The 26,879-nt window shown below is 38.5% G+C and overlaps 1 protein-coding gene across 11 annotated transcripts; it reads right to left on the reverse strand.

The window, feature by feature from the left end:
• LOC142036755 (dipeptidase 2-like) lies at positions 1-26,582 on the reverse strand. 11 transcript variants are annotated; one of them, XR_012652226.1, is made up of 13 exons: positions 22,233-23,891; positions 18,459-18,603; positions 17,595-17,721; positions 16,983-17,112; positions 16,506-16,647; positions 15,552-15,621; positions 14,870-15,046; positions 14,225-14,312; positions 13,504-13,579; positions 11,719-11,854; positions 2,327-2,400; positions 810-903; positions 1-134 (listed from the first exon to the last, which is right to left on the reverse strand). XR_012652226.1 is itself a non-coding variant. In XM_075040304.1 (12 exons), exons 3-12 carry the CDS (start codon positions 18,590-18,592, stop codon positions 10,269-10,271), a joined length of 1,272 nt encoding a protein of 423 aa, XP_074896405.1. In that variant the 5' UTR covers positions 18,593-18,603; positions 24,299-24,399; positions 26,355-26,582; the 3' UTR covers positions 8,094-10,268. The 11 variants fall into 11 exon arrangements, 10 of the variants coding, with proteins under 10 accessions (XP_074896409.1, XP_074896405.1, XP_074896404.1 ...); XM_075040304.1 differs by lacking the exons at positions 1-134; positions 810-903; positions 2,327-2,400; positions 22,233-23,891 and adding exons at positions 8,094-10,460; positions 24,299-24,399; positions 26,355-26,582; XM_075040303.1 differs by lacking the exons at positions 1-134; positions 810-903; positions 2,327-2,400; positions 22,233-23,891 and adding exons at positions 8,094-10,460; positions 24,299-24,399; positions 26,355-26,582 and having other exon boundaries at positions 18,459-18,735.
• Positions 26,583-26,879: the final 297 nt, after the last annotated feature.

Below are 26,879 nucleotides of genomic sequence, written 5' to 3' on the forward strand. Positions count from 1 at the left end.
AACCGAGTAATAAGTCTACTTTTAATTAGTTGGGTTTTGAAATAAACAAGAAGGATCCATGCTGTGGAGTGGCTGCTGCCAAGGGGGTACAGGTCTCTCAGTTCACTTAACACAAACTTGCTGGTAGACCACCTCTGGGGAAAGCCAGAGCAATTACACCTCTTAGTATTGATCAGACAGGTGGAAAGACTTCTAAGACTCCTGTGCTTTCATATAACCTACATTTTACTTTTGTCTCTGTTCTGCTAAGGAAAACAACAGTGATCTTCACGTGGCCGTGTGTATCTCAATAACAGCCTCGTCAGTTTTGGAGGAGATAGATAAAAAAACCACAGGTTTTCCTCTGTGCAAAACTCATGCTATCTTGAAGACCTAGGGTGGGGTGGTTTGTTTTGGTTCCCCACCCCACCCAGTAACCCTAAAATGAGCACATTTGTAAATATGGTCCCACTGAGGTCTGTAAAGTTTTACTGGCAATTTATGTGGGTAAGTTAGGCCAATTCTGATAATCTAGAAAGCATTTCTGTTAATTTTAGAAGCATTAGTTCTGACAGACTGGAAACATCGTGGTGCGCCACTTAGTCCACTGTCTTATCTCCAGCAGTGTTTTTTCCCCCAGAGGGAAGTGGAACAATTAGCCAAAAAGTAGCATTTTCTGTTTAACCCGCTTTGGTTGAATTATGTTTCATTAGTGTTCATAATAAGTACCACCTAATAAGCTAGAGTCCACCAAGAAAACAGGAAAATTAAGTATTAATTGATAGTGGGCAAAGAATTTTATATAGAAAAAGGGCAATATGATAACTCACCATTAAGCAAGTTAGTTCATGCTTAGTTTTCTGTCATCTTTCCTGGTTTCCACTTCATAAAGCTTTTGAGTGAAAGTGTCTTGTCTAAGCTGTCCTAGAAAAAGGAGACAGGGATTATAAGAAATAACCCTCAAGAGTTAATGTTTTTGGAGTCAAGCTTATTCAGGAAGAAGAATTAAACTGGGTACTTCTTTCTCATCTTGCTTTTGAAAGCAGCTTTGGCAAGGAGCTGTCTTTCTTTAGGCATCAAAAAATGCATCTATGCCACCACGAAACGTTCCAGTATCATGAAATCAATGGCACTGAAATTGTACCCCATGAAGGGAAAAAATTAATAAAATCAAAGCTCATGAACATATACCAGCAACTCCCCTCTCTGGAATGGAAACTATATCCAAATGTCTTAGGAGAGGATTTAGCCCTGGGAAACCATTCAAGTTTATTGAAGGAAAAATATTTCTTTTGTCTAAAGACAATGGTTCTTTACTGACTTGTAGAAAGCCCTTATTTAAAGATAAGATGTTATCTACCCATATCAACTTAGTTGTTTAGCATCTGGTTTGTAAGAGAACCGAAATTTCAACCTGGGTGACTGATGTGTTGTTTTGTTTTTTTTTTTTCTAAGTATGAATATTGATTGTTACTTCTGAATGGTATGAGTGGCCATCATAAGCTTAAAAGTTGTCTGATATGAATATGAGGCTGGAATGAAACTAGATGATCTACAATATTACAGTGTTTACCTGCGATAACATTGCTATCTTGCATTAAATAATGGGGATGAAAATTACCCATTTTCTACAAAGCTAAATGGAATTGGGGATTATGGTTTCATATGGGTACAGACTGGTCAGTGAAAATGAAAGAGCAGAGAAAATAATATTTTTTTTTTCTCCCCTCTCTACGTACCCCATCCCCAACAGAGAAAATCTGCACTTCTAAGAAAAAGTCTGGTGGTTTCACTTCAAAAACACTGAGAGCAGTTTAGGAGAATCAAGGCTTATTAGATAAGGAAAGGCCTGGATTTTCAGTACTCTAGTGTACATTAACAGCATCAGTGCAATCAGCGGCCTAAAGATCAGCAAATCCATGATGTCCCCTCTGATACACGATCAGGAACTGCTTTTTTAATTGTTTGTTTATTACCTACAAATCAGATAAGCAAAGACACAGTTCAGTTCTTAATTAGTAAGCCACTGGTTATTTGTGAACTACCTGAAGTAGGTATAACCTTCCAGCTGAAAGGTCAGTACGCTTCCAGAGTAAACAACTATGCCATTTGACTTGAAGAAAAAGGCTGTATGAGAAACTCTGGGTCTTCTAAAAGGTAGTTTGGTAAACTGCTGAAGAGCCTGGTATAAATCCTCAGGGCAAGCAAGCAAGGTCAAGTTTGCCTTGAACGCTTCTTAATACAGGTGATACCACTCAAGCATTTAAAAAAGCAGCTTGGCTTTTACAGCCCAGCAGTAGAGTGACCGCACGCCGCATCAGCTCTTCCAGAAACAGGCTTGACTTACGTGCGCAAGGTGTTTCATCCCTTCCCTGACAGACAGCAATTCACGGCGTCTCATGTGGTGCTCATACAGCCATCCTAGGAGAAAGTGAATGTATAATCAATATCAGCATTAGTGATTGCTTTTAAGGATATAGTAGAGGGAACAGCCTGCCTCAGCCCTCACAAAGGGATGTAGTACACACATTGGAAGGCTCTTGTAAATGAGCTCTGGAGTATTGTTAGCTTATGAACTTGAAACTTATGATGTTAACCTCAGTCAAACAACAAAAAGTAACATTGTTTCAACTCCTTCCCAATGAAAGTGATTTGCCATTTGTTTCAGGATAGGAAGACCCAGCATCTGAAACCGTGTTTGAAGACAGCTTTTCTTATCGTCCCTTCTTCCTGAATTTCATGGGGAGAGGCCTGATTTTAAATAAAGTAGTTTATTTTTTCTAACTAGGAAAATCAAGGCCAAGCAAAAAGTATCATCCTTAGAAATAAATATGTCATAAAATTACAACTCAGATTTTTTTTTTTTATTCTTCTGTAAAATAGAATATTTTTCTGTGTTGCCCGTAACATTTGGAGTGCTTTATAATAACCTATACCTCAGAAAGCTTTGTAGAAAGTTTAAGTTAACTTTCTGTAAATGAAGCTTTGAAATGCCTCATTGTGACCTGCCCGGTTATTGCTGTCATTGCTGACTGTAATGTCTATGTCCCCAGGCAGAATACGTGGCCTGCTTAGAGGTATATGCACAGGATGCACTGCCCTAGAAGCCTGAGAGATAACATCCATAACTGTGTTTATCCAAAATACATAAAACTTCTTGAGTGGAATACCTGCATTCTGGATAATAGTCATATTGCATCTCTGTTAATACAGACTGGTATAATGCTTCTTTCCTCTTTGTCACTGGGACAATCTGTGAATTTGTGCTTTGAAGCCATGGGAAATTTCTAAACCATAAGATATGAAAAGTATTTCTGAGATATCCTGGATCATCAAGTTAGTAGCAGGGTCATGGCCCAGAAAAAAAAATACATTCCAGTTAGAACAGAAATAGGGGTTTTGGTTAGAGGAAAGATTTGCAGATTTATAGATAGCATAGATCTAACATAGTAAAAAATCTCTGGGAAACTGAAACCCTTCTCAGTTATCTCCCACACAGTTAGGCAGAAAACTCTGATACCTGAAAGATTAAATACTTGCAAGTTTTGAAGCCAACATGTTTTTAAAAAGCATAAATACAGATATTTAAAACTGTGTAAAGAGAAAGGCTGGGATATGCACAGCAGTGGATCCATAACTATTATTTATTGTTTTAAAAGATTTTTTTTCCACTAGAATGGAACCTGGGTGACAAGTAGCCCAGAGCTGACCATCAGAAAAAATAACAAAACAAAAATTGCCACTGCCAAGGTACAGCTTCCCTGGACATGAGGCTTGGCAGAAATTCTGCAAGTTCATGGCCAGCATTTGACCATAGTGAACTTCCGTTTTCAGCACATTCCTGCTTCTCCACATCCGAGGATCACACCAGCCTTGTGGACAAAGCAGGCCGGAAACTGGCAACCTGGCTGCAAAGGTTTTTCACTAACAAAGATCAGGATCTATTTCATCCGTGACGAAGATAAGCAGTTGCTGAAAGAGGTTCTTTGGAGAGGACCACAACACATGCATCCACATGTAAAGAACGGGACATGGCAGTAAGAGCTTACGGGAAATGCAATGTGCAGTCCTCTATATGCCATTTCCAGGAGAAAAATAAGGCAGGGAGAGGTGACATTATGCTTAATTATACTTAATACAGGTGACATACTGCAACTGAGAATTTTGCTGTTCTCCTAGAAAATGTGTCACAGTTTAGACATTAAAAGACCACAAGAGGACACTGTGGTGCCACTTATCTTCAAAATTTATTTACTTCAAGGAACTTCTGCCTCACTTGTAAAATTACTCATAACTGTATTTGATAGGTGGAAAAGCGATTTCTACAAAGATACCTTAATCTCATCTTTAGAGACTGAAAAGTTACTAAGTCTTTGAGATTATTTTTCTTTTTACCCACTTGATCAGATTTTGTAAATTCAAATAAGAAGAACTGGATCAGAGTTTTTTCCACTAAACTTGTTAAACATTGCAGTAGTTTTCAGAATAGGATTAAGATGCTGGAAAAATACTGCTCAGTGGGTGTTCATGGTTTTTTCTTTTGTCCTTTTTTTAAGAGATCAATTTTCAGTTCAGTTACATTTTTAGCATGGATAAATCTGAATTTTTAATAAAGGGCTCAGAGAACAAACTGAGCACAGGTCTAGACAAGTTTCTTTAGATGATGAGTTTAACTATAGGAGGACACTCAGAAAAGTTAATCCAAATGGACTTTTCAAAGTTGTATGAAACTTTTTTCCAAATGTTTGTATTCCAGACTAAAGAGACCTTCTTTTGATTGGTCTGACAAAACCCTGTGTATTAGCTTCAGTTTTATTCTTAGCTATTTTAATTTTTGTTTTGTTTATCAGCAGCAACCCACAGGGGAACTTGAATTCTTGCTTCCTGGCTCTGTGCTTTTCTTTCATTGCAGAACTGGCAAAAGAAATGCTTTATGAAAACAGTGAGACCAGGTGTAGAGAAAGAGCTTCAGAGAAAAATACTTACCCATTATGTAGGGGAAAGCATGATCCTAGTGAATTTTACAAAACAATTTGGGGAGAAGCAACACAAACAGAGCAAAATTAAGTGCCTTCTCATTTGAGTTCTGATCATTAAGGCTAAAGCCTTGATTAGAAGCAGCAGCATTTCTGTGATGTAAGCTAAATGCTGAACTTTTTGTTTACTTAGCTTTTTTTTGCCTTATTTCCCCCCCACACACACACTATTTGTTGACTCATGACAGAAGCTACTGAACCAAGTTTAATATCTCTCTGAGGTCACAGCTTTAGGGAAGAAGGGTTGTTTGTTGCTTTTGCTTTACAAGAAAAATAAAACTTCACAGGTTGGAATGATTTCTCAAACAGTACAGACATTGGGGAAAGAATTGCCACCTTCGCAACTTGAGTTGCAGGAAGTGAAACAGGCTACGAACAGCTCATCTGGTAATACTGGACCAAGTGACTGAGGGGTTCTAGCTCAAACACCAAAGATCCTAGACATCTGGAATACAGAAACGGGACAAAAATGCTACAAATGCCACAAATTTTGTTTTTCCTCTGACAGAAATTACATAATGAACTTATAAATAAATATGAAGGTTAATAAAAGCTTTTCCATTTGTCTGGTTTCAAAAGATAAAAACCGAAAATTATAAGAGTACCAAACACCCACCACCATCTCAAGTTGTTCTATGTAGATGTAAAGTTTGTAGGTAAGATATCAAGACAAAAATCAAGACCAGATTAAAAAAAATAAAAATTGTTCTTAAAACACTGAATCAAGCCTTCCAAAATATTCCAAGAAGGGTTATCCAGCATCATAGTCTGTCCTGAAAACAGTTCAGCAGGTCCACTAACATACTGCTCTGGGTCTGCGAATTGAATCCAACAAATCTTAAGAGAAAATGAAAGCCACTGTTGGTGGGAAGAATCTTCTGGTTATTTAATTTAGATGTTACATTTTCAGAATTTTAAGCAATTTGATCATTTCCATAGGTATAAATCCAGAGAAGAGTAAACAGAGGAGCTGCTGCTTTCAGTAGCAAATGGAAGAAATCCAAGTCGCTGTAGTCTGCTTTTCTGCTCCTCTCCTCCACTAGCACCTAACACTGAACGTAGTTAACCCAATTACTGACGTGATCAGCAGGAAACCCACCACCTGAGGGAGGAAAACAGTTCCTTTTCAGTTAGATCAGCTCCCTGAACCAGCTTATGATATAGTTACACAAACAGCAGCGCTGTCACAAGGGACAGGGAGACAACATGCAGTGAAGAAACAGGGTAGGACTGCAGCAGCCGAAGCTGACACTGGCATAAACTGCTATGGCACTGCACCTCACTCCAGAAGGCGATGGAGATGCAATGATACACAGCTTTTCAAAGTTGATTCTGCGGTACAGATGCCCAGTAAACCTTACATTTAAGATCAAACAGAAGTTAATAAACTTATATAGATGGTTAGACTTAATGCATGATGTTTACTGACCTTGAAACAAAGAAATGTGCTAGCATATTGCTGGAGCAGCTCGATATGCAAGAAGGAATGCAGATGTTAAGCACTAGCACAGTTCAGTAGTCCATATCTAATGTAAAACATGCAAAAGTCCTTCCATGGTCCAAACAAGTCACCCACTGAGTAGAACTAAACTACTCAGATTTTACATAACAGATCAGCTGCATAGGTTAGACCGGCAATAGACTTTTTAGGCTTGGTTTCTAGTATCACCACTTACCCAAAGGAGACAAGTGAGAACTGAAGTTGTTTATTTCTGTGGATGCTACAGCCCATTAGTCTGGAAAAGGATAGTACTGGGGGAAGGGTGTTGGCATCAACCTTTTAGAATCAAATCAATTGTCTGCATCAATATTACATCTGTAGTTTTTGGCTGTTCATATCACACATGCAAAAGTATGAGCCTTGGATTGTTAAAGATGCCTTGAAGTTTGGTTCTTATTTAGAAAATCAGCCTAAAGTACTTCATAGATTTTGAGATTTACAGAAATAGTAATAACTATTTTCAGAATTCATGTTAGCATAAGTCATTTAGAAGAGGTAAATAATGACTTGCATTCCACCATTTGGCAGCCAACAGAACTTATTACAAAGTTCGTATCTCAATTATATCTGATACTTCACTGATACCACTAGCCATAATAGAATCTGTCAGTTGAGCTAGCAGGCATTTCAAATTACCAGTGCAAATTGCTCTTATTAATTGATGCAGGGCAAAGGTATTCAATTTCAGGATGACTCATCCTCTCCATTGGGAGGCAGAAATGAGAGTGCAATCATTTTATGCTTGAGCTGTTAGAAATGCAATGTTGTGACTACAGCTACAAGCTGCTGTCAGTAGGACTGGAGACACTAGCACTCAGACTGAAGGGTCACTATAGTTTTTCTGACAGCAGTCACAGCCATATCTTACATGATTTTACTTTTAAAATGGAATTCTAATGAGATGCCTTTCTACCATGTTTGAAGCTGTGTGGTTTTGATCGTTTAAGAAAAATAAACTAACTGCATCTATTAGATAAGCTAGATACCATGTCCATAATCATTGCATGATGCACAAGATTCCATTTCTTGTTTGACGATTTGCACTCTGATATTGGTTTCACACAAGCAGCTTATTTGAAGCATTCTGAATTAACATTGAAACTTGTAATGGAAAAAGGGACTTCTAGATCATCACACGTCTGTGAGAAATGCTGTGAAGTGGAGGTTATCCTAATCTTGGTGCGGGCAACCTGTCTGGTTCACCATAAGCCTTGTTCTCTATGACTTGACTAGCTTGACAAGTGATTTGCTGCAGGTAACACTGTCGTCATGGACTCACAGCAATGACTGAGTCATCCATGTTCCCTTTCCATAGGCACTTGCTCAGACTTCTCTACATGTTAGGTGGTATCTGAGTGAAGATGAGGCTGACTGCCTGCATCCAGGATGCTCCAGGGTTAAACCTACCTGACTTTCTACTGCCTGCCATGGGGGAGGCTACCTTCCCTGTGAAGAGCAGACCCAGAGCCCTCATGATACCCTGGCCTTCCTTCTTCAGCAGAGTTGCATGGTTCTTTCAGAGTTTCCTGGAATTCTGAATATATACATTGTTTCGTGAGATTACACCAGTACCTATACACAATTTTAAACAATATTTTATTTAAATTTCATGTATATGTTTTGCCACAAGGTTACAAATTATTCATTGCACAAAGCAGTCAAACAAGTGCAATACAGTGTAGATAAAACAAGGAAATAAACTACAAATATCTATAGCATGGTGGAATCAGTCATATAAAAGTATTATCCATATCTTTAAGAAAAAGAATATATTTTTAATCCATGCTTCAGTATGGAAAAAAAAATAGAAATTAGTGGGTAGGCAAGTGACAATGCAGTAGAAAGAAAAAGGCTGGAATGAATAAGGAAGCATCTTACATTTCAAATATGTAATCACAGCACTAATTCTGTGAAAAGAGACCACAGATGGGAGTTTTCCAATGGCTTATGAAGCTGTTAACAGAAGTACTGATGGGAAGTAAACATTTGCCCTACTGAATTCATCATTTTACCAGTAAAACAAGTTCTGATGCCGGTCAAGCAGTATTGGGAACTTCTGAGTCAGTGCAGTAGTTCCCCATTGTGGACACATAATCAGGACTAGTATTTATTGAGAAACTGTTCTTAAAAACTTGGCTTGTATGCAACTAGATTATTCAACATGATTTGTAAAGAATTCATTAAGTGGCAGTAGTATATTCAGAATATACTTATCAAGGAGACCACCTTATCAGAAGAATGAATGAAGCTTCATTTTGAAGCAATAAAAGAACAGTCTTCTTCCAGAAACGCTGCTTGTACATGGAATGCAGAAATGGATGGTGGGAACAGTGTCAGGTGACTTTAGAAAGCCTTGCTTTCGGTTGTTAAATACTTTGTGTGTTTACAAATGCTGTCCTTAGATCAATTACAGGACTTTTATTTTATACTAGGGCTAAATGCTGTAGATATCGCATCAGTAAATAAAAGCACATATCATGGGATAAAAATCACAATTAACAGCAAGCATCATGAGAAGGCATTTACCAGCAAGCACTGTGAAATGACCCTACAAAGATGTAGTGCTGCTATCTTACAGTTTCATCATGAATCTCAGACTATTTGATTAAAATTCCAGGTTTGAGCCTTATTATCCTACCAAGAATAGGCCTATGGCACTATACGCTCTTCTGTATAACAGCAGCTTCTAACCTCACATACCTTGTGTATTTAAAAATGTGTTCCAAAGGCTGAAGCAACAGATTTATAATAAAAAGGTTTCTTTCTAATCTGATGCCTGTGAATCCTTTGCCAATGGTCTGATTTTAGACAGCTAGAATAAAAATAAAATAATAAAACCTGTTATTGATAAGGATCATTGTTTAATTGTGAAAAAGATTTCCACAAATCTGGGGAACATTCTAACAAATTTTTTATTTAAATACTCATTTTATACTTTTCAGACTGCAATAAAAATATCAGACCAAGATCTCACCCTCTGAGTAGCCAGAATTCCTGCTTTGTCCTGGTTTATGCTTGCTCCCAGCTTCATGAACATGCAGCAAACAGCAAGTTATAGAAACAAGCAATGTATAGAAAAGTATCTACAACATTGCCTTGTCACCTGTACCTGAATGCAAGACACCTACCTCCACCCTTCAGTAACTCTCCAGTTGCCCACTGCCCTCGTCAGGGTTCAAAAATAAGAGTTTAGTACTGCAGGATGGATCCCTAAAGCTAGTGGTAGTCATGAAATCTGAATTGAAATAGCCATGTCACCCATCTTGTTGTCTTTAACTAAACAAAACACACCACCACTCGTGGTCTTCTCCAGTTAAGCCATCAACTGATGATGAAAGTTGTATCATTTTACAGGGAGTAACATCTGAAAACATCTCAGCATAGCTGTCTTAATCATATTCTCTAGTTCTGGTGTAGAACTGCTGATTCTGGACTCCAGTATTTATACCAAGTGCCACAATATGGGTACCAAAACCGTGTGTCATGTATTAGAGAATTTATTCATTAGATGTGGATACTTTCCATTAACAATGTTGGTCCTGGTTTAGCCAAGTTGACACAAAATTTATCCCTTCAAATTCTAAATGCTTTTGCTACAACATTTAAAATCTATGTTAACTTTGAAGTATGCAGGTGAATTTATAGAAAATTATATAAAAAATTTAGCATAGCTTTACATTAACAAAACCCCCAAAAGATAACTAGTTGCATTGCAGATTGTTCCATATATCTCTTTCTAGACTCCATAGATCTTATGATTCATAATACAGTATTAAATATGATACAGTTACAAGTGTCAGACTAAAAGGTTGCGCCACAGATGGAAATCCAAAGGACCTGGTTGTCTGAAGCTGATGATTATGTAGGTCTAGGCGACAGGAATTTTGTACTTCTTGCAGAATTTCACTTTCACGTACATCCGTTAGTCTATTAAAGCTCCGCACCTAGAAAAATTCAAAAGGTTGCCCCTGAAAGCCAGACTGGCACAACAGCAAAAAGCTTTATGCAGCTAGCAAATTCAATGGTATTTCAAGTGAACCAACTCAAACTTTATTGCAAAAACACATCTGAATGTGAGGAAATCAACATCATTATCCTGATGTCTGCATTCCTATGAAACACTCCCCAGAATTCAGTACAGATATATTACAGGCAAGAGTCACATGTCTGGCTGTTCTTTGTCTTGGCTCCCTCCACATATGGATGCATTAGCTGCAAAACCTTAAGCAAAAAAACTCATGAGCTTTCTTCCCTGAAGTCAGCTCACAGTCTCAAGACAGAGCTTCAAACATCTCTAACTTAGAAAGAAAAAAATTACTAAATCTCACAGATTGGTTAGGTGTGATGAATTTCAACCTCTTCATAATGCCAGTCTGCCACACGTACAACTTGGCATTAGCTAGATATTTTGGCAGATTAACTGGAACAGTACAAAATTCCCTGATTTCTCTTCATCTAACATACCCCAAAAAGGCAACTGGAAAAAAGATCACTGTGAAATATATGTTGTCTATATATGTCTGTATATGCTGGCTTTGTGTATAATATCTACGTACTTATCCCTATATATAAAAACAGCAGGAAGCTAGCAGTTTGCAAGTTTCAACAGAGGCTTTTGAAAGAGTTACCATTTAGGGGGTCCTTACTCTCATACAGTCTCTTTCCTTCCCTCCTCTCCTCCCTCATCCTTCTGGATTAGCTTCTACCATTTACACTTATAGCTTGCTGTGATCTAGTTCTTATGTTTATGGCTCGTTAGTGATCTGGTCATGGCAGGAGCCTTTTGGATAGCAGCCCAATCCCATGACAAGAATTAAATTGATTTGCAGGAGTCAGCATTCCTTACTGCACCAGCAAACACAGCCAGACTGTGACGCTGGTACGTCCGTAGATTCTCCAAACCATGAAGTGATTCTGTTTAGAAGTCAGTGATGTGTACTTATCAGATTACCACCAAGAGAAAAAGTTCCAAAGAGCTTTGTCCGCTCTCTCACACTTCCCTTTATTCTGCTAACACTCTCTTGCCATCTTGATTTCTTTCCCACCATTTGGAATTATTGCATTAAGTGCTTACGTTCCCTCATAACTCTCTCACTGAGAAAAAAAGAAAAGAAAAAAAAAAGGCAGCAAGGCAGCAAGACACCAACAGTTCCTCTCTCCCTCTTAGTAAGGATCAAGATTCAGTTTAGTTTTTAATCTTACATTTTCCACTTCCCTGAAGACACGGAGAAAGTTCTCCCTTAAGACCCCTTTCAGTTCAGTTTCATTCCATCCTCTTCTAAGAAGTTCCTCAATCAAAGAAGGGTATTTAGAAACATCTTCCAATCCCTCAGGGAAACTGTTGGCAAGAGTCACACAAGAACATTCAACACACATCACTGAAAATATGTAGAAAATATTTTAAATTAGTCTTTTGCACATATTCACTTTTGGAGTAAGCTCACTTTGGATCCTATTCTTCCTCTGAGAAGTTAAAAAAAAAATTAAGAATTTGACTGACAAGCAGAAGCAGGGTGACAATGAAAGGCTTTTTCTGCACAGAGCATCCCATTAGCAGAACAAAATTGTGTATTCTGGAATGAAGGTGCACTTGTGTATAGGCAGAACAGCAGCACGAACGATATTAAAACAAAACAGAAGAAAAAAAACCCCAAACTCATATGCATTAATCCTCTCTTTATATCTGGCCTTTAGAGTAAGAGGAAACAGCTGCATCACAGATGGAGTTGGTGCAATCCACTTGTGTAACTGAGAACAAAAGGGAACCTGCAAACTCATGGTGAGCTAAGGAGTTCCAGGCAATTTTGAAAATACAATTAGAATAATAATATTGTTTTGAATTCAGCAGTTTAGGCAGTGAAAAGAAAGCTATTCAGAACCTCTACTGAAGAAATTACAATAAACTAAATTGACCTATGTCTTGTGCTAATTCTTATCAGAATAAAAAGAAATTAGAAGTAAGAAGCTGCAAAACCTGCATTAAACAGCTGTTTTAAATTGTATCTCCATGAGTGTTTGACTTTGTCGTGATATAACTAATATGTTCTGTTATTTTTATTTTCTGTGCAGGTGTGGTGATAAGCATTTCTCAAGAAGTCTGTTCCATTACTTTCTACCGGGACTTAGGACCTTAACAACTTCACCACCAATTAAACTGATGGCCTTTGCGAAAATGCATGCAATAAAATGTGTCCTTGTATTGCAAAATTTATTTTTATTTTGGAGATTATAGTTTCAGAGCTATGAGTACCTAACTCGCATGGGAGCTGACACACTGTTTTTGTGGTCCTACTTTACAGATGTGAGTCTGACTGTGACTTTCATACCCAAGTGTGTCAGACCCTAGGAAAAAAAAAAAAAAAGAAAAAAAAAGTGATGAAGATTCAACAGAAAGATAAAAAGCAAAAAAAGCTTTAGGGTTACACCAGCAAATGCCACCCAATCTGCATTTATTTCCTGTACTGTAACAACACTAGCCCAGGAGTGAGGAGGAGAGGTTATGCCGTAGGCTGTTCACCACGCCCTGCTTGCCTCAAACACTTCCCAAGCCCCAAAAGCAAGAGTGGTTTCACAGCCCCCAAACAATTTGGGCTTTCCCCACTAGAAAGTAATAGTGGAGGAAGGAGTTTTGCAGCATCTCCTTGGGCTAAGCCATTTACCATCTAAAGGCTGAGGCAGCTTTTCTGTCATTCATCTTTGGCTTCTGGAGGAAAGCACCCTCTATCACTATTTTTATGTGTGCAAACCACTGCCTAGAACACACAGTTGCAGAGTTCACAGGGCATTACGATCCATTTCCACATTTGTAGCACTGCTTCACACAGTTCCAAAAAGGAATCATTGTGCCCTTCTTTCATGAAACTTGTTTTAGTACTCATCACAAGGCAACTTGCTACAACTCTTTTAGTCTGCCTTTTTTTCCCCCCAAAGTGTCAAAACCTTCATAATTTAAGGAGCAGATGTCAATGTATGTACAATTTTACCAACCGTTCCACTCCGTCGTAGTCACCACCAATTCCTATTGATTCTGAACCTGCAATTTTCTTTATGTGGTCAAAATGATCTGAAAGCAAATATCAAAGAAAACAGTATCTAAGCAACCAGCAAGAAGAAATAATACAGTTCAGACATATTGGCACTAGGCAACTGTTCTCCTTAATCATGGATTCTTAATCAAATCCTTTTAAAAAAAAGTCAAAAGACATCCTGATAATACAGGTTAAAATTTAATAATGCAGTTGACATATTCTGGATATTTACTGAAGCTTAACTAGTATCAGGCACATCAGGCAGCAATCTTCAAAATAACAGCTACACTGATGAGATGCAAATGAGGAAAAAGACATGATCATCACAGCACGTTAATTCCCAACAAGCAGCCCACATATACTAACAGATTTTTCATTACCCACTACATACTTATGTTTTCCACTCTTAATTACAAAGGTTTAAAATGTTTTCCAGAAAGTAACAGCTACTTTGGGATTAATGGTTCTTGGCTCCATTTAGGAGCATCATGTCCTCCAGCTACACACCTTGTACCTCTTGTTATTGTTTAATGAATATTAGCTCCAAAAATACCTAGAGCTTTGGTAAGGTGTGGAAGGGAACAAACAAGCAGTCTAATTTACATGATCTCAGAAATGATGCAAACACCAGGAAATTCATAGAAGCCACCCGCAAAAACTACATTACATTAACTTCAAACCTGCAAGGGTAGAAACATTAACAACTTTTCTGCCACAGGCCAGTACATCTGCATTGAAAGTCACCATGATAATTCCCTTGTTCTTCTTCTGAAAGATATGAAGAGACAGGTGACGAGTGGACACTCGTGTGTCCTGCAAACCTCACAGGCGTCTCACATAGATCCTTCTACATCCATCCATCAGTGAGCATAACAACACTCTGTAAGTCAAAGCTCAAATGGCTACACAAGGCTTTGCCTCTCTGTCCTTTACCCCGGTTTCATTGTATTCTCATGTAGCCTGAATCAGCAGAAGTCCAGTGACTACATCAAACAAACTCAATCAGAATTTCAAAGTACTTGCAAACACTTCATTTTTGTAGCCAAAGACAAAACACAACCCAAAGAAAATGTCTCAGAAGTGACTGTGTAATTTGCTGCTCAGGGATCTGCTTATAAATCCAATGCAGAAATGACAAGGTGAAAAGTAAACACCACAATTTGAATGCACAAGTTTGCATCAGACTAGCCAAACATTGGCATTAAAATAAAAAAAAACCAAAACAAACAATAAAACCAACAAAACAACAAAACCAAACACACACACACACACACACACAGCCCCAAAACAACAAAAAACCCAAACCCAAAACCCGTTTCGCTCACCAGTTGCTGGAGGATATCATCAGGAACATTTCTTGAGTGATTACATACAGAAAATGCTGAGGAATGGCTGAAAATTACTGGTGCTTTTGAGATATTCAGTGCAGCTTTTGCTGTGGAATATGAAGTATGAGATAAATCTATCAGCATACCCAGGCGATTCATCTCCTTTACCACTTCCTAAAACAGATTTACAGACAAGACTGTCAGTATTAAGTTTCCTCGAAGGAAACCATTTAGCTGATATATGTAAACAGATAAAGAAATTCTGCAGCAGTCAGCTAGTCATAAACATGCTGTGCCTGTATGGATTTCTTTTTACCTATTAATTTAATAGTAATATATTCACTCACAATTAACTAGCACACCACCACATGCTCAAAACATAGAAAACTTAGTCAATCCAAAATAAGTCATTTGAACTGTTATTCACATCCCACTACTTTTGCATATTAACTCATACATCCGATCTGTATTAAGACAATTGTTATAATTAAATCTAGTGCTTCTTTTACCCTAAGGAACATCACAGGGAATTTTGTTTGAGTGAACCCTGATCACCTCCTAACTAACAAGAACTTCCAGTAATTAATTTTTAATGACAAGTTGCTTTTGAAAAGATAAGGCCAGAAGTTGTTAGTTGCATGAGAGATTGCTTAGATTAGCATCCAAAAGAGTTCCTTACTTGGCCAAATGCAGTCAGACCCATAACACTAGGATAAAATTGGTGTATTCCTTTAGATGATGATTCAGACCTTAAAAAGGGGAGTGAGGGAGGAGAAACATCATATTATTCTGGAGACTACAATAGCAGTAACTGAAACTTCTTATGCTACACACAATAAAAATCATTACCATGTCACATAGCCAAATGTAGGGATAGTGAGCTACTTAATATGTATCTTGTTCACACAGTGCTTTTTATGTTCATAACTGTTTTCTGGACATTATGCCTTCAGGTTCAGGACTGCTGTATGTTTGAGAAGCAATGCAAGACAAGCAAAGAGATGCTTGTCAGAAATTTTCTGATTAAACAAACCTTCCTCAGAGAACAAAGACACACTGAAATGTCAGTTATCTGTCAGCCAGAAAGCCTGCTTTTCAGCCCTCTCTGCACACAATTCCCCTTTCCCTGAGTCAGTACAAGAAGGAATTTTGTCAATCCAGCAAAGAGTAGGTGCTAATATTCTGATACAGTAACTAAATACCCATCTCTGTAGCTGCATATGGGACCTGCACTTTTGAGCTGGCCAGAGAGGACAGTGTTGAAGGCTGCTGACTTCTTACATAGCATTTACCCTCTTTTACCTACATCGTATGTATTTTAAGTACTCTTTTTTTTTTTTGGCCTGTTTTGCCCAATTTCCTAATAAATCAAAGGGGATAACAATTTTACCATCTTTGTGTTGTTAACAAGGTTTAAAAGTTCCCAAATTGTCAGCATAATAAGCACTACATAACAGATCCTTCCATGTCCCACTTGACAGATGGCAAGTGATTTACCCCAAAAACCTATCATCATTGACTTCATTCAGAGCCCTTCACAGGTGAACTCTGTGTCTGAATCCGTATTTTCCCCATCTTGGAGCTGCCACCACTTTACACTAGACAGTCACACAAAAGCATGCACATTCGTTACCAAGGTGTATTGCAGGAATGTGTTAAAGTCATGTAACGAACACCCAGGTCATAATACATCCTCAGTGTTGCCAAACTGCTGTCAATGGAGTGACCACCTTCTATTCCAATCAAACACGCAATCCTTCCGCTGTCAGCGATACCTGGAAACAGCAAAGGAAGATAATTCCAAAGTAATTGAATGACAGATAAGAAGCCAGCTCTACTGAGCAACAATTGTTATTGTAAATTGCAAGCAATAATACGGACATTTTCATAGAAGAGGAGCTATACTACTGCACGTTTATAAGGCAAATTTTCTTATGACTGCGGTGTGCCAGGACTGTGCACAGAGTCAGTTATTGTGGCTCAGTGGAAAAACTGAAGTTAAAGTTACCCTTTAAACCAGGATAACTTGCCTGCTTGCAGCTCTCCGTCTTTTGCACATACCTCCTGCAATCCCCTTTAAAATAAATTCTGTTACAAGAAAGAGCATCACCTTGGGAAGTTGTCACAAGTTCAAGCTCTTCATAGCTGTTACACATCCTCTTGACAACATCAATTTGCTCTAAGGTCAGACGCACAGCATCCTTGTTCTGAGCGCTGCAAAGAACATACACTGACCAAAACTGAAAGAGACATTGACAAGTAAACTGCTGTGTTTCAACTTGGAAACTTTCATTTGCCAATAGTGAAGTTCACGAGCCCAGGCCAAAATAATTTCCTACAGTTTACAAGGGAGCTGCCACTATAGTTTTTCCCCCCAAAGGAAGAGTTATGATGCAAAGCAAGAGCATCCATTCCAGATATGATTAAAACCTCCTGACACACTCAGCTACTCCACAGTACACACAGAAAAGCAGATGTAAATTTACTTTAATTTATTTATCACAAAATAAATGCCACTGTTTTGGTTAAGGGTACTTGGATTATAAAACACAAACTTTTGAAACACAAATGTTATTGAAAAGTGTCTGTGACTTTTCCGTTTTATTGTTTTTTTCTTTTTTCAACAGAAAGAGCCAGAAACAAGGCCAGGAGTACTTTTGTGACTGGGAGGGAGGCAAATGTAAAAATACATTCTCAGACTCACAACCATGGCAGTACATACCTGAGCTCCCACATAACCAGCTTGAAGTTTCACAATGTTTGTGTGGGTCTTGTTGAGTTCTCTTAAGTTGACTTTACTGAGTCTATTTTGGTAAAATATTCTCAGCTGCAGTACGAGGTCATTGTGGCTAGAATTGAAAACAAATAGGACTTGTGATAGAAATAAGTCATTCCCCTTCTAACCCAAATGTAATTTCTTCCACTGTTCATAGTCCCTTAGACCATTAATTGCCAATAATCCTTGCAGTAACATAGGCTTAGAAGTCTCCCTCCTTTTGCAAACAAGCTTTATTTCTTAATTAGGACAGCAATAAACTTTTTTTGCTTCTCCCATTTTTATAGCTGTTGCGTTCCTGTATCTATTTTTCTCCCTATCATTTCTGAAGGAATGGAAGAACTGAAATCAGCCACCACACTCATTAGAAGCAAGTACTTGTGGTAGATTAATCAGTGCTGCCTGTGCTAGAATAATCAGTGTTTGCGTTCCCAGGTCAAAATACACTCACCACAGGCATCATTCCTTCAAGTTGTAAGAGTACCCTTTCAAGGTATGATGCCTGCTTTCTAGCTCTGCACAGAAGTCATGGCTAATGAAAGATGCCATTAAATTATGGAAGGAGACCAGGACATTATGTACAGGGAAACAATAATTAAGTGGTGAAACCTGACGAGAAAATCACAAATGCATTTAGAATAACCTGATGCTATAGTAAGTACCCTCTGAACCAAAATTCATTCCGGATAAATCACTGCAACAGTAACTAACTGCTATATGCTAGTATCTACTGATCCAAACACACTTCAGCATTTCCTCCTCACTTGTCAAGATTCACAAAGAGGGTTTCGTTGAACATATTTTATATACCCATCAATTAAACGTGCATCTTGCATCAGCTCGATAGCTCTCTCTCTCACTGATTTCTCATAGCTGAATGGCACAATATCAGAGAAGAACATCAACAGCCACAGCAACTTTGTTGTATTTCTCTTCATTTCCATTTTCCAGTTTGCTAAAGCAAAATGATACCACAATTATTTGCTGATGACAATGAAACAGCAAAATTTCCAGTCTGCAGAGTTTGTAGCCTTAATAGTATAGGCAGAGCTGAAATGTCTCTCTTCTGGTAAGGCCGGGGTGAATTCTGCAGGAGGAAAGAAAGAAAGAAAGAAAGAAAGAGAACAGTAAACAGAAGGGAAGGTAGCAGCAGAAACTGCAAAACAGCTACCTTCTCCCAAAGATTTTAAGGTCTCTGGCTATTGTGTTTTTGCACATATAACCACTCCTTAAAGTCTGCTGCTGCCGCCAGCTGACTGCTGAAGGGAACCAACTCCTCAGTCAGAGCTGGCAGAGTGAGCCTGATGGACCCTGGACACACACCTCCCAAAAAAGCAGCTCCCAAAGCAGCGTTACAGGGTAGTTTTCTTGTTACATTAACTGGTTTGTTCCCATTATTTGGGAAACCTCACACTGAAATGAACACTGAAACTGTTTTTGAGAAATTCCAAAAATCAGCTACTTCTGAGTAAACTGTATTGTTAAAACACACAGCATGTCAGAGTATTTTCAGAGGAAACCTGCTGAAATCCAACACTTTTCCATACTATAGCAAGGACAATATACGTCAATCTTGAAAAGGTCACTTTATTTCTATGATGAAATGGGTATGACAACCTCAAGAGTAATCCAAGCACCCCCTACTCTCTTTTAAAATATAGTACTCAAACACATGGACAACAGCCTTTCAGGTGTCAGTGAAAAAGCATTATTTACAAAGAGATTAGAAATACCTCCTGTTCTATGTAAAGTAAATGTAAGATCTGCTAGGAGGTGAAAATACCTTTGCAGGGAAAAGGTTGGGGTTTTTTTCCCTCCACGTTCAGAGTTACTGGCAGCATTACCTGTAAAGCTGAGGAGCAGTCACCTCCCTTCATACACTGGACATACTAATTAAATGCATGTGCCCTGTAAATTCTTTCAGATCAAAGAAGTTTGGCTAGAATTCTAATATTGCAGAGCCAATGCTCAAATATTTCCAAAAGAAACCAAACAAACAAAAAAGAAAAATAATGTTGACTTTTCATGTGGTTTCCACTATGAGCCAGTAAAGTTTACATTTATAAACTTTCTTCTGGTGGCACATTAGTTTGTTTTTACTAATAAAGGAAGTTGTTTTTATGTATTCCTTGTCTGTGAAGGTAAAAACAAATAGCAAATATCCAAGATATGATAAAGTTACAAGGCAATTCACCTTGCCTGCATGCTTTGCTTCTCTTGTCTTTAAGCAAATTTTCTAAAGCAACAGGAGGTGGACATAAACCCAGGAAATGGTTTCCTGATATAAAGCCACATATTCATCAATAAAGTCACAGACATCTCAAGGGAGATCCTAGGTGACAGTGTCATTGGAAGCAAATTCAAGTCACACCAGGCAGATTACCTATTGATGGCATCCTGTTCTAAACACATTTCTTTCTTCCCATTACTAGAACATTTTGATTACAAAAATCAAAGCCAAAATAAGAGTACACCTGTAACCAGGATATTGAAAAGCAGCACAGTGAAAATCATATTATTAAGATTCTTATATTTCCAGCCTATATATTAAACCATTTTCCTGTCACCTGCAATATGCAGACTGTAAATCAAAGGAAAAGTTAACTGGCTTATTTGCCCTGCCTATGCCTGATACAATGTAAATACATTCAGAAAGGACTTATATTTAATAAGCCAGTATAAGTTTAAGCAATCTGTGCAATTAAGATGGTTTAAAATAAAAATTAATCCATTTTGCATGTATTTTATCTCAAAATCAAAATAATGTAAAAGTTAAGAAAAAAAATATTAAGAAATTACCTCACAACCTGAGTTTAGAAAGGTGCAAACTGCTATTCTGAAAAAGTCCTTTAACTTTGACAAAAATTCCTAAGGCTCCTCTTTTGAGAAACTGGCCCAGGCCTTTTCTGTTTCACAAGAATTGGGAATGCATTAAACTGTGGGACCATCTGGCAGGAGGTACTTTTGAATAGTGGGAACATACAAGCTTATACAAAAGGGAGCATAGACGGAGAAGCAGGTTTAAAATCAGCCCTAAAGTGGTCGCAGAAAGAAGCTCTAGGACAGCTGAATAAACACAGTAGTACGCAGGCACAAAAGAAGATCAAATATAAACGCGATACCAGGGGACCTGTGGCACTAAAGAAAATTAATAACCCTCACCCCTTAATGTTTCCTATGAGAAAAACTTCATGTCAGGAATGGCATAGAGAGCATTTAGGAAGTACAGAGGTCTAATGCTACATAGAGGAAAGCACTCTAGAAATAGATTCATCCTTCAAGGATGCTTAACGGTGTATGTTCTCATTCATTAACAAACGTAACAGAAGTGGTTGACTTCAAGTTTCTTCTTATGTGTACAAAACTTAAGAGTTTTTGGCTAGGCCCTTAGGGACCCGTCAGTTTACATCATAAGTCTACGCATCTGGGTTTTCTCATGGGAATGGTTTCCTGCAGGCCCAACTACTTCCCCTGGGGTCAGAACAAGGACCGGACCTTCCAAGACTGGGATGATACTCTCAGACTGTCCTTCTCCGGAGCACAGCTGACTCCCTGGCAACACTTTAATTTACCCAGGATTTGTACCACAGCTGATGGAAGAAGCCCTTATTCCTCTCATGTCTGCACAATAACCAAGGGAATCTCCTGTGTTTTTCCCACATTGACTGATTGGAAGGGAGATTTTTCTGCTTTTATTCATTGCCACAGCTTTATATTTGTATACAGGGAAAAATTTATTGGGAAGGTCATTTTCCATCAATTTTTATGTACTACTGCCTTTAGCAGAAAAATATTTGAATTGACATTGGAAACAACTGTGATGCATCAGTGCTGAACAAGTTGACCTCCATTATTACTTTTACTCAAAGAAACTGAATATGTATTGATTATGTGTTTGGGGAAAAATGAGGCAGGTCACACATACACGGGCTTACACATTATATCTAGGTACAGCAAAATCCATGTTCAAAATACAAGCCCTGTTGTGCTACTATGACGTGGTGTTTGATTTCCTTCTCTTACGTGTCTTCAGTAAAATCCATTTATGCGAGAAGGCACATTCCAAAAAAGAAAAGATAAACAGAATCCTACTGGAATCTTATATGCATTTAAAACTGCAGCAGTTTGCTTACAGTTAATTTATTTTAATTAACCTCATGCAGAAAATTGGAAGATAGTATGCAGTGGGGATATAAAGTAAACCAGGCCCAACAGCCTGCTACTTATCTTGCCAAGCTCCTTCCTCCCAGCCCTGGGGTATGCAAAGCAAAGCACACCATTAGTCCCCATGGGACAAACCCAGAGGCAGTCTCATGAAATTGTTCCAGGAACTGAAATAAATCTCTTCAGTTCTGAGAGAGGCACCACAGCTGAGTCTCCCACAGACCAAAAGTCTGTCCCAAAGAAATATGTGTAAGTACAAAGAGAAAACTTTCTTCTTACTTCCAGCTACACAAAACATCACAGGCTTGCAACATACAGAGACACACCCTGTGGGAGAGATAAGGAGGGGGGTGCAAAATGCTGCTCCCTCTCTTCTTCCACCTTACACTTCAGAGACAAAATGTCTCTTTCCATACCTACCTTTGCATCTCTCTGAGAGCATAACTGCTTTTCATGCCCACCATAGCTCTGCACACAGGACAGGCGCAGCAATTTGGGGGCATCAAGCTTAGAAAAGCCATCAGCCCACAGCCCAAAATAAACCATGACAGTCACTGGAGAGCTGCAATAGGCACAGAGTGAGTCTTTGCAGACACGCTACAGAAATAAAGCTTTACTGCTTCACACTTGCTAGCTTCTACCATTGGTTTACATTCTCCAAGCTCTTCATGAACAGCTAGGAAGTTACTATCAATAAAACATAAATGCTGAGAAAGCATACATTACACAGAGTATTCCCACGTCAGGGACGATAGAGCTATAATGAAGCAGGATGGCCACATCTGCCACATTAGGATGCAACAAGGGGGGGTTGCTCTTTTAAAATAGATACATTTTAATGGAAAATTTCACAGTTAAAAAGGAAAGTTTTTCTGCATGCTTCTGTCATTTACCATCTTCGGAAGTATGGGCAAGCTGCCTGGCCCCTCCTCTCCTTTCCAGCAGGCAGGCCAGACCTCACTGCAGAAGGTTCAGTAAACAGCTGCTGTTTAAGAGCAGCAAATCTCAGTTAGGAATGGCATTCCTTTCATCCCATTTGAAGTCCCTATTTTCCATCTTAGTCTTTATTAAAACACTTCATGACAGCCATTACATTAATACTTGAATTTGTTGAATTATTGTGCCAAATCAAATATATAAAGTGCAATAAAATAGAGCTCACAGCTCAAGATAGTAATATAACCTGAAAAATGAAGAAAGTTCATCCCCCCCCACAGTCCAGTTATGCTGAGATCTCATGTAGATAATCCTAGTGTAGCCCTGAATTAACTACCTCAGATCATGGCAGCAGCATAGTTGCAACAGCACAGACAACACAAGGTGACCAGGATCTTAGGTAAAAACTTCCTTGCTGACCACTGGCCAAAGCATGGATTCTCCCTATTCCTTAAATAATAATTAAGAATAATTAGTAATACATAAATATTAACGTATTTTTAGGAGCAGAACACATGACTCATACTATGATGTTTCTAAGAAAAGATACCAATCCCTTTGAAATTCGCTTTGTCATCAAGATAGTCTTTCAAACCTTTCTCAATTTTTGCTTGAAATTCCTTCCACCATCACCAGCCCTGAATCACGTCAGGTCTGTCTGTTCCCCTGTTTAGAAATCTCCTTGGTGCTGTATTACAATTCATAATTTCCAACCTGCTATTCCTTCCCTGCCTGTGCAAAGGTGCAATGAAGTGCCATCAAGCAATGAGAAAACATGGTGCTGTTAAACTTATTGCTTAAAACAGGGATAAAAGGGAATATATACAGTAGTGGTTGGAAAGCATTTCAGGATCTCTAGGAAGAGAAAGGAACAAGCAGGGTAGCTTGTCCCAAACTTCCTTGGAAAGAGGAACTCACTAGGGGCAATTACAGTACTTCCATATACAGAGAAAGTAGATCTTAGCTTTCAGCCTTGAATTTAAGTGCATCCTTGGATATTTCACGTGCTATCCACCGCGCATGTAGACTGCAAGTTTTCCAGATGCAATATAACCTCAGGTGGCAAGACTTCTTTGCAACTGAAGTGTAGGAGATTCATTGCTTTCTCCTTTAAAACAATTCCATAACAAATTTTATTATTACAGATAAAAATTATATTTTAAATACAGGAAGATTTCTTATAACTTCCCTTAAGAAAAGGACAACTACTGAATTTCTTTCCTAGGTTTTCATCCTTTATTTCACTGTGGTTTTTTCCTGTGTGCAGTTTTTAAGACTTTCTAACAAATTCAGATTGCTCAATCCAGTAATTTTGAAGTAAATAGGAGCTTTGCTAATGCTATGCATTTTTTTATCTAATTACTAATGATGAGAACTATTTTCTCAGAAATCCTAAATTACTGAAATTCTTTTAACTTCAAGACAGACATGCTTTATGGCATGATTTCCTAAAGGCAGAACAAACCAGAACAGCCTGTCAACTACTTCTATACCAGTGTAGTAGACCACATATTATCAGGCAAAACTGTGTCCAGCTTAAGAGTGTTGACCTCAGTGAAAGGGCTGGCCAGCAGTGTTTGATGCAGGGAGTCAGCAGGCTTCTTTGTTAATGTGCAGCCTCCTCTTTCTCTGGTCTGCTGATACTGCTTTCCTGGAATGCAAACCAGAACCCGTTGAATAGCACGTACAGACTTGAGAAAACAACTAGTCCAGGGTTCCTCTCTGTGAAGGTACTCCTGACTATATGGACCACAATAGGTTTCAAAGCTATAGACAGCAGATTATATGAAAGGAACACTCTTCTTCCCAGTCACCCCATTTGAGCCACCTGTCCCATGCTCCTGTCCCTTGTTTAACATGTGCTCTTCTCCATGCCAGGGTCAGTGCAAGCCATGTCCCCTCCAGCCCCTACTCCTGACAGACTCATTCGTTTTGGCAGAGTTTTGCCCAGTTCCAAAATTATTCTAATATTTTGGAAATGTTTGGATACTGCTTTCAAAAAACAATGCTACAAAATAGTGAGAGAGTTAGACAAAGGCCACAAGGATGACCATTACTGATCATTAACACCTGAGTTTTATCATAATGGATGCAGCCCACGGAAATACTGCTCTCACAGGAGGTAATGAACTTTGCTTCAGCACAAAAATGCTTACTTGGGTGTATGTGCCACAGTGGAGTTTACCTGTCTCTCCCTCACAGCTGTGTTAAGCAGCATACTCAAGTAAGAACTCTCAGTAGAGATGGCCATGAACAGTTTTAAAAAGACAGCATTTTCAAACATACCATGGCTTTTTTTTTTTTCATTTTTTTCTTTTTTAGTGCTGCCCACATTTTTCATTCTAAAAGAGAGCACTTTGTTTTCTTCTGGTCATTGCAATCAAATGAAAGATTTTGAGGAACAGCAGTTACTGGTAACACCTCATCCTCAAAATCCTTCCTCAGATGGGAGTACAGTCTCAAAGAAGTTTTTCTTCCATAAACATGCATTAGAAACATACATGCATTGTGAGACCCAAAAACTTTAGTGGAACAGCACTTTTACAGAACTGTAAGGAATAGAGAGCAATCAGAAGTTCTTTCTTTTCTGCGTTGTGGCAACCATAGAGATTTCTCTCAAATGTCAAAGCACAAATACAGACCTTGTACCACAGTGAAAAAAATCCTTGTATCTCTCATCTAGAAAATGTTACATTTGTTTGTGGCAGCTCAGCATGCAAAATGTTAAAAAATGAAAGGTCAAAAAATTGCACAAGCATCAGAATTCTGGCAAGCCGGCATCACAAAGGCAAAGTAGTTTCTGCAGGCATTTTTTGATTTCAAATTCCTCGGACCAAAATACAGATCAGATCTGCAACCTGTATCTCTAGAAGTCTGCCAGATCCTGACAAAATTACTCTAAAGGGAACACTGTTTTTATAGCTTATTGTGTACTCCGTGGCATTGTACAGTAAAACTGCTATTCCAGAAATCCACAAAATTTGTCAGTTCAAAATGCTTAATGAGAAAGTAGCAAGCCTTGTTCACACAATAACACTGTTTTGATGCTATAAAAACTACTACACATAGTAAATTTTGGTCCAATTACTTACTATTTTTCTATCAATATGAAATACATAGTGATTTTCAGGAACATTTTTAAACAGGAATGGTACCTACATGTTCTTCAAGCAGTTTGACTGCTAACAGAAATTATACTTATCTATACATTACCAAATCTCCATTCTGTGTATTTGTACAAAAATGCTACTCTTGGTAGCTATAAGAATTTCCTATAGATTTGCTATACTTAAGTACCTTCTAGGTTTCATGCAAGATTTTCTTTATACTTTGACAGTAAGATGCATTTGCCTTTGAAACTGTTTACATTTAAAAAGACACATAAGCATATCATCATTCAGAAATCAGTTCTTGAAAATTGAAGGAGTATTGCAAGCAGTACACAAAATTAAGAACATGGTATATTAGGCACCCCTGCTTAAACAACATTTAAAATACAAAACCCACACTTTTTTCCATGCTGACTAAGCAGAGTTGAAAAGTGGAAGCTGACATGAGATTTATAGCTTTTTCTTGTTTATCTAAAGGCTACTTGGAGCAGGTTACCTTCTTAGGAAAATGCAGTGGGGTCAAAATCCACATTCCACTGTGTTGGATGCAAGAGCCAAAGCTTGGCACCAGGTCCTCCTGGCATCAGAGCAGCAATCAAGAAAAGTCCTCTATTTCTTTAGCTCACGTCACAGGCTTCACACTCAGCAGGCATTTGGACACGGCCCCTTTCAGAGATAGGAGAGAGCTGTGAGAGAGCTTTTCGGCTCGGCTCCCGCCCACAGGGGAACTACAAGCCTTGTGCTGGGCTGTGTTCAAAACCCAGCATTTCCTCCCTCTTGTGGCAGGCTGTTTGTGCAGTCCATCATGCATTTGCTCACCAACATATGATGTGTTTAACACCACTCTGTTTATATGGTTTAGAAATAGGTGCCCCTCATCACAGAATAATTTAGGTTGGAAGGGATGTCTGGTGGGATGTCGTCTAGTCCAGCTACCTGATCCCTTCAAGGTTAGGTCAGGTTGCTCAGTTCCTCATCCAGTGGAAGTTTTGATGTCTTCAATAAAAAGATTATACAGCCT

This window comes from Buteo buteo, chromosome 11 (genome assembly GCF_964188355.1).
Source record: "Buteo buteo chromosome 11, bButBut1.hap1.1, whole genome shotgun sequence".
NCBI classification, from domain to species: Eukaryota; Metazoa; Chordata; class Aves; order Accipitriformes; family Accipitridae; genus Buteo; species Buteo buteo.